The sequence below is a fragment of the Callospermophilus lateralis genome, chromosome 17 (genome assembly GCF_048772815.1).
Source record: "Callospermophilus lateralis isolate mCalLat2 chromosome 17, mCalLat2.hap1, whole genome shotgun sequence".
Lineage (NCBI taxonomy): Eukaryota > Metazoa > Chordata > Mammalia > Rodentia > Sciuridae > Callospermophilus > Callospermophilus lateralis.
This window is the reverse complement of record NC_135321.1, coordinates 7,312,544-7,321,190: the sequence shown is the minus strand read 5'-3', so window position 1 is coordinate 7,321,190 and position 8,647 is coordinate 7,312,544. Positions and strand designations below refer to the sequence as shown.

Below are 8,647 nucleotides of genomic sequence, written 5' to 3'. Positions count from 1 at the left end.
AAAAATTACAGAACACTGAAAAAAAATTGAAAATGACAGAAGATGGAAAGATTACTATGTTCATGGATAGGCAGAATTAATAATATGGTTACCATATTATTAAATACCCCATCAAAATACCAATGGCATTCCTCACAGAACCAGAAAAAGCAGTCCTAAAAATCATATGGAAAAATTAAAAAGTCAAATAGCCAATTCTAAAAATAAAATTCTAAGAAAACAAAACAAAACCAGTGTTGGAGGCATCACAATACCTACCTTCAAAATATGCTACAGCATCAAAAACTGCATGGCACTGGTATAAAAACAGACACATCGACCAATGAGACACAAAAGAAGACACAGACAAATCCATGTAGATACAGCCGTCTGATCTTATCAATGGTGCCAAAAACATATTGGAGAAAAGATAGTCATTTTAACAAATGGTGCTATGTGTCATATATGTAGAAGATTGAAACTATGCAAATCAAAACTACACTGAGATTTCATTTCCAGTTAGAATGGCAGCCACCAAAAATACAAATAATAAAAAATGATAGAGATTGGTTTAACTGTAAATCTGAACCACCACTATGAAACAGTATGGAGGTTCCTCAAAAGACTAGGAATGGAACTACTATGTGACATAGCTAAACCATTCCTCAGTGTTTATCCTAAAGAATTAAAATCAGTATACTACAATAATATGTGTATAGCCCATTTTTGTAGCAGCACAATTCACAATAGCCAAACTATGGGACCAGTCTAGGTATCCATTGACTGATGTAAGGATAAAGAAAATGTGGCACTGGGAGGTCATAATCCACTTGAATCAAATGTATGAAATATGATATGTCAAGAGCTTTGTAATGTTTTGAACAACAATAAAAAAATAAAATAAAAAATTAAAAAAGAAAGAAAATGTGGCATAGACATACAATAGTTTTACTCAGATATAAAGAATAAAATGATGTCATTTGCAGGAAAAGAATAGTACTTGAGAGCATTATGTTAAGTTAAATAAACCAGACTCAAAAAGTCAAGGGTCATATGCTTTCTCTCATATGTGGAAGCCAGAGAGAAAAAAGTAAAAAACAGGGGGGCAGATTCATGAAAAGAGAAGAGAAGCCAGTAGATTAGAGCAATAAGACCAGTGAAAGGGAGGAGGGAAAAGAAAGGGGTGATACTGAGGAATGAAACTGACCAAATTATATTGTTCTATTGTATGCATGTGCAAGTAAGTAATAATGAATCCCATTATTGTGTATATTATGCACCTATGAAAATTAAAATAAAAAAAAAACAGAATAATAAAGAAGCAGCTTTGGGACTTGAGCAACTTCAGGAATTGGGCACAAGCTGTGGCCAAAAAGACTAATCATGGAACATTATCATAGATGTGATTATTTAATACTGCAAAAGCAAATTGCCAATCTGGAGTTAAATAGGTAAAATTCTATTTTTTACTTCATTCTCATATCCTATTTTCAAAACCAATGCCTGTTTCCTTCCCAACCTACTGAAGGTCTTAAATAGAGAAGCCTTAGTATCAGTGTTTGCAGTGAACAAGACACAGGCTGTGTTTACAAGGCACCTATATACACACCAGCTCACCCAACAACAGTGTTAGAAATGGTAAAACTGGACACCATGAGGTATGAAGTAGTCACTACCTGTTTTTCAGATCCTAGCATAAACTGGGGTGTGTGCAAAGGAATACTTGATAGTCATTCGGGTCCCAGTTTCATCATTAAGCAGTTAGTTAAGGATAACAAGTCACTTTCATGTCCTAGTCAGTTTTGTATAAAATCGTGGGTATTAGTCAGTGGTTCTCAAATTGCAGTGGGCATAATCTGAGGAGTTTATCATAATTCTTGGACACAGAGTAGACCTGTTTCAGTGGGCACAAGTACGTGTATTCCATCTGGCATCCCAAGGATTCTGCTGGTGGTGGTCCCCAGTGTAGAAGCATGGCAGCTGCTGGCTAGTGGGGCCTTCTGTGTTAACACCTGCCCTCCTGGCTAAATGGATGCAAGTTCAAGAGACCACTATGGCAGGATGGCTGTCCAAGAGTCTAGACCTCTGCATGGTTAAGGTTAGCATTCCTGAATACAACAGACCAAGTGCAGGATTTTCTGATGGATCACCCCTCCCCTCCCATGTCTGCAGCCATCCTGAGCTGCAGCAGGCAATATCTCTAAGTGGTTCCCTTGGGTTACAAATCCCCCTCGGGCACTATCAGAAATTTTTAGGGGAAACAATTATAATTATTTCTGCTTTAATAAGGCAAGCATACACTGATGTATGAGTAAATCAGCCAATGAACAGATCTTGCTCTTCCTACACTATGACTTGTTCTTCTTGATATTTGGGGTTGAGGTAGAATTTGAACCCATGCCCATAAGACTCTAACTATATTTCTCCCCTCTTTATCACACAGCCTTTCAGAAGTCAAAAAGTGAAAATTATAATTGATTTACATATCCCTTAGAAGGAAATTAATATTGCTAAAAATTGCATAAGGAAGCTACAAAATTACACACATGTACACATACACATGTTTTACCAGTATGTTTGCTCTGGAAAATACAAAAATTTGAAAATGAGACTTTGTATTGATAAATTTCAAGCCAAATTTCAGATCAAAATTTTTAGAAAGAAAGGAAAAAAAAAAAAAGAATGAACATATAGACAGACAAACCACAACATAATACCTCCTTTTAATTGCTAAAATTAATATTCCTGGAACTGACAAAATTTTGTAACTAGAAATGACAGTCAATTTTCAATTTCTAAAAACATTTTGTTTTATTAAATAACTGTTAAATAGGATTTTTACAAAGAAAATTGCATAGAAAGGGATACAAATGTTTATGTTGCCAGAACATTCTGTGTTTCCCCATCATCTCTTGTCCACTATTATTACTTCTAGAAAATGGCCACAAAAGCACAGAGTCATGATGTCACCAATTCTCCTTCTTTCAGTGTCACCAGCCCTATTTTTCCTAAGGCAAGGAGGGCATCCGCACTCTGCAGAGTTGGTACGGCGTCAGGTAGCAGCTCCACACTAAGCGAGCCTAGGGCTCGGCTCTCCGCTGGTGGCTGTCAGGTTCAGGGGGGAGCATCTCATGGCACTCAGGAAGAGCTGAGCAGTTGCACGAGGTTTTCAAGACATTTCAAATGGTAGGCATTTAGAGGGCTTTCTTCTGGGTTTGAGAAAACTGAGAGAAAAAAAGAGTCTAGAAATACTAGTTTATTAAATTTAGTTCTATACTCAAGGGGTAGATACTCTTGCAGAAAATGAATCATATTTACTTACAAAAATGTTAGTTCTTGATGTACTAGAATTATAAGAATATTTTACATTTAAAAATTAATAAGTCACAGAATTTATATTGTTTTATTAATGGTCTACCCAAAGAGTATTAAAAAATACAATTCCGTAATGGATATCGTTAACTATAATCCTAGATGAATGCCATTACTTTTTTAAAAATATACTGTCTCTCCTAAAGCATAAACTTTAATGTAACCCAATTATTTGTTTTCTTCAGAAATTCATGGGCATAGCTAGAAAGGAAACAAAACTGCTCCCTTATTTTAAAAAGAACCAGACTATATAAAAACACAGATTAATAGCCCACAGACTACTACAGTACAGGAAAGACATAGCTCGGTTGTTCTGAAATGTGTTCAGAGGATAAAACTGGTGTCACTTAAAATGAGTAACGTGCTTTTGAAAAGAAAACTCTCTCCTAACATGCAGATCACAGGGCAACATGGATACGGGGTCAATGAAATCTATTCTCAGAAGATTGCAATTCAAATTGGTGATCTTAAATCAAAGCTTCCTGTTCAAGGTCAGTTCTAATTAGGCCGAGTTCTTATCACCTAAGAGCACACTTCAGCCCAGCGGAAGCCACTGGCAAAGAAAATTAGTACCAGGAAAAAACTGACTTGGAGAAAGATCACAGACACATTTTAAGAAATTATTATATCTTAAACCTTCATCTATTAGGATGTTTTACTATTTTAAAAAATGTTACAATGAAAGTTTAACTAAATATTGACACATATAATGCTTTTGACAAAAAATAGCTCTGCAAAATTTAGTAATGGTGTAGAAAACTGTTGTTTTACTATGGCTTGTCTAAATATTTCAGTATCCTGACAACTAATTTAGTGGTTTCCAAGTTTAACTATAAAACTTACCTTTCTTTGCTAAGGAATATGCTTCATCTACTTTTCTTTTTATCGATGGGTTTTTCAAAGTTGTTTTGGCCTGGAGATAATATAGACCAACCCATGAATTAGACTTATTCCCATATGTCAAGAATTAGGATAATACAATACTAATTCTGTCCACTGCTAACTACAGTGTTAAACAGGTACCATAAAATACAATAAGGTAACTACAGAATTATACAGTTAGTGTTTCCTACTGTGGTAATCCCCCGACACCTTCGTCCTCCTCCTACCTCACCTAACCATTATCTGCTGTCCAATTACTCTTTTTACCTTCTCCTTTTGTCCTTCTCCCCTAATCTCAATTTGTTTTTTTAAACCAGTTAACCTTTAGTTTCAGTATTCATATTCCCTCAAATATCAGATTTTAGATGGGAGTAGTTCAAAAAAACATTTACTGGTGGTTACAAAGTGTCAAATCCTGTGTGCAGCCCAGGGGACAACAGGTGGGAGGGAGAGCAAGAGTCCCTGACCTTGGTCAGGGGGGGTGCTGGAGGCAGGGTGGGACACGGCACAGTCGGGGACACTGGGCTGAGAGAACACCATTCTGGGAAGGCTGTCTAAAGGCACAGGGTTGTCTGGCTACTATTTTACCACTAGATACTCACAGGTATTTTAGGAGTGAGATGTCTGCAATAAAAGAGAAGACCGAATGCCAGAGAACGGGAAGCTACAGGGCCTACTGTGCTGTACATCTCTCTGGGCAGGCCTTCTACTGGCCTTTTAAGAACTGAACTAATTTTAAAAATTCAGCAATGATAAATACAATAAACAACTGAATCATATATTTGGATAAAACTTATTTGGTCTCGTATCAATGCATTTTTCCTTGACACATCTTTTTGAAGAAATAATCTATATTAAAATTATAACACAATGGCAAATCAATTTAAATTAATAGGGAAATTCACTTAAAAGATACTCTTCTGAATTGGGGCCTCCTGATGATTAAATGATATAGATTTCAACTGATAGATTACTAACTGAATGAGTGAACAAAGAAAAGATGGGTCTTTGCCTTCATTTCTTTTTCTTTTTTCTTTTCTAATACTCCTCTGATATCCTTGGATGCACCCTCACAGGCCTGGCTGTTTGCCCCCAATTCATAAGATGATTTTTAAAACTGACCTTCTGGTAATTATATGTCAAAGCCCAAAGTGCAGCTGCTGCAATCCTCTGAGCATTTTGATTCTTACTTTCCAGACAGGCAGCTAGTATAGTAATGACTTTTTCTAAAAACAAACACATTAAAAAAATAAAGTTTAGTCCCAGATATTAAATGCACTCTTATTTTGGATTAATCAGATACCCCTTTCTCCAAGTTGGTATCACAGCACTGTGGCAACTTTTGCTCTATGGAAAAAACAAAAAAACAAAAAAACTCAAAAACAGTTATTTTCATGACAGGCACAAATCTCTTGGCCCAAGCTCAACAGAGGCACATTCACTTAAGGACAACAGTAGTGCAAATAAGTACATAATGAATTATATTAATGAGTTATTCAATGATAGCTAATATTTGAGTATGCAGGAAAATAGATTTGCCATCATCAAAAATTATAAAGACCAATACACAACACATCATATCATGGGTGAAAGGTAAAATAGTTGAGAAATACTACACTGATTACAATTTTCAAAAAAAAACTAAACATTTTAAAGGAATTTTATGTGTGTATATCAGAGGAAAAATTGATTTAAACTGCATACTAATACACAAGATATGTCCACTTTACAAAGCCAGCTTGAGCAAAAATGGAGCCTTACTAATTATGTACCAGTCTATTCATTTCAAATGATGATTCAGAAGTCCCCTTCTAAGGTAATTGTCAAGGTATTTCAGAACAATATTTGAACTTACTTTATTATTTATTTTTATATATCACCAAACTGTATCACATTATTTACCATCTAAATTGTATGATTTTAGCATGTTGCATTTTTAAGGCCAAGGTACTTGCTACTGGAAATTCTCTACATTATGTGAATATTAACCAATCCCTGCCCACCAGGAATGTAACTAATTAAAATAACCCTGTTCAATGGTAAGGTTTGTGTCTGCTCATTGACATGTACTCCAACCACATGTGCTAGTGCCTTACAGAGGCTACCTGAATAAAATATTTCATAATTAAACAAAAATTTTAAGTGCTTCTACTTGATTTTTTTTTTAATTTTAAGAAATTTTAAATCTTTCACAGGTAAAAAGGAAAGAGGGAGGGAAGGAGTGGGGGAGGGAGCAAGGGAAGGAAGGAAGGAAGGAAGGAGCAAGAGAGCTACCTGTTCCATCCAGAACTCAAATTGTATAGGGAGAAGGTGATGTGGGAGGTACATGTGGAACAGCAATTTCCTGCCACACTGACCCCTACTGCCTGCATACCTCATCTGTAATATCTAGCTCCCTTTAGTTTTCCTATATCATGGCCTATCCATACCTAGTCACATAAACAATCATCAGGCATAACTTATCATGTGAAGCTATGGCTGATATTTCTTACTCAGCAAGGACAATGTCAGATGGGAGGGTGATTTTCTTGTGTTCTAGATGAGTAGCAGCAATCAATGTTTTTACATATTAAACCAAACATTCAGAACACAGACCCCTGTTATCTAACTTTATATCATAACTCCTTCAACTAGTTACTGTCTCTTAAAATGTCTGAAGTACATACATAGGTCAATTAATGTGGTAAATTAATATGGCCCTTTCTGATAGTAGGTCAGCTTTTTTTAAAACCACATTTTAAAGCACATATATATAGGCTGAGGTTGTGGCTCAGTGGTAGAGTGCTTGCCTAGCACATGTGAGGCACTGGGTTCAATCCTCAGTACCACATACAAATAAATAAATAAAGAGATTGTGTCCATCTACAACTAAAAATATTAAAAATAAATAAATAAAACGTATAAGAAAAAAGCTCATAATACATTTTTAAGTTTAATAAATCAGTATAAATTCCCTTTTTTCCTCCCTTTCCCATTTAAATATATAAATAACCTCTGGAGTATAATACTCAAATAGAGTTAATTGTGAAATGATGAGTTTTAAATACTTATTACTTTTCTTCATAAATTGACTTCATGATTCTAAGTTTAGAGTTGTCATGTTGGTAGCCTCAAATCAGTGACAGTGAGATATTTATACCATGAAAGTCAACAAATGCTATAATCAAGAGTGAATTACTGGTAAAACTAATAGGTTTCAGTTTTATGAGTATATTCTGCACAGGGGTAAGAAGTAATTATAGCAGTATATTATTAGCAGATTAAATGATACTAAATTTATGGGGAAAAGAACAAATTAGGAGGCAGTTTCATTTGTTAAATCATGACAATGTTTACCTTAAATCGGCCATGGATACAAAAGTTCAGGAAAAAACAATGAAAGTATTCTGTGAGAATCAACTGGTCATACAGAATTCACAATAAGGAGTATTACTTTTTTAGTTATTCTCTGGGTATGCTATCTATCCTTTTTGCCAGTCAAATTTATACACTTATACATGTTTAATAAAATTATATATATTCAATATATATTCCACCCCTTTCACCCTCCAAGAGCTAAAATATTTACCAGAATATCTGTGCCCTTGTCAGATTATGCCAACAAGGTTATGGGAACTTCACAAAATTAACAATTATTTCCTCTTTTTCTACTCTGAAAGAGACTGCATATGTTTGGAATTATTTTTACTTTGATCTTCAGGAGAACTTACTAGTGAAGCTAGCTGCATCTAGAATTTTTTTTTTCTTTTTCAGTACCAGAGATCAGTGGACTATGTCCCCAGCCTTTTTAAATTTTTATTTTGAGACAGGATTTCACTAGGTTGCCTATGCTGACCTTGAACTTGGGATCCTCCCCAGTAGCTTCAATCACAGGAGTTTGACGCCATGCTTAGTTAGATCTAGGATTCTCTATAATTAGATTTGGATTTTATATGGTTAGATTTTTTTACTAATTCAATATCTCTTACCATTATTGGACTTTCTGGTTTTCTAGAATAAATTTTTCTAAAGTTACTTTTTTCAAAGAAAATGTCAATTTCACCATTTTTGGTTTTTTGCACATTGGCTCTGATGTGTCTAGGAATAAATTATTTTTACACATCTGCTTGGATATATCTGGATCTCTTGAATCTGTTTTGTAGTGTCTTAGAATAGTTTTTAATTTTTATCATTACCTCTAGGTATTTCCTTCTCCCATCTTTTTCTACCCCTAGGACTTCAATAAACATGTAGTTAAGACTTTCATGTAATTGTCACTTACCTTTTATTCTTTTAATGCTTTCTCACCTTCTCAGATTTCCACTGCTACATTCTAGATACTATTTTTCTGATATACTTTCTAATTCCTAAATTTTCTTCTCTGCTATATCTAACTTGTATATATTATCAATACCAGATGTGCATATTAATTTTA

General features: G+C 34.7%; 1 protein-coding gene across 1 annotated transcript in view; it reads right to left on the bottom strand.

The window, feature by feature from the left end:
- Window positions 1-2,808: 2,808 nt before the first annotated feature.
- Window positions 2,809-8,647, bottom strand: part of Rttn (rotatin) — a 157,393-nt gene continuing 151,554 nt past the window's right edge. Inside the window, exons 47-49 of the mRNA XM_076837051.2 lie at window positions 5,356-5,459; window positions 4,195-4,264; window positions 2,809-3,203 (exon numbers count right to left, since the gene is read on the bottom strand). Coding sequence (XP_076693166.2) covers window positions 3,118-3,203; window positions 4,195-4,264; window positions 5,356-5,459 — 260 coding nt within the window. The 3' untranslated portion in view covers window positions 2,809-3,117. The remainder of the gene's footprint in view (window positions 3,204-4,194; window positions 4,265-5,355; window positions 5,460-8,647) is intronic.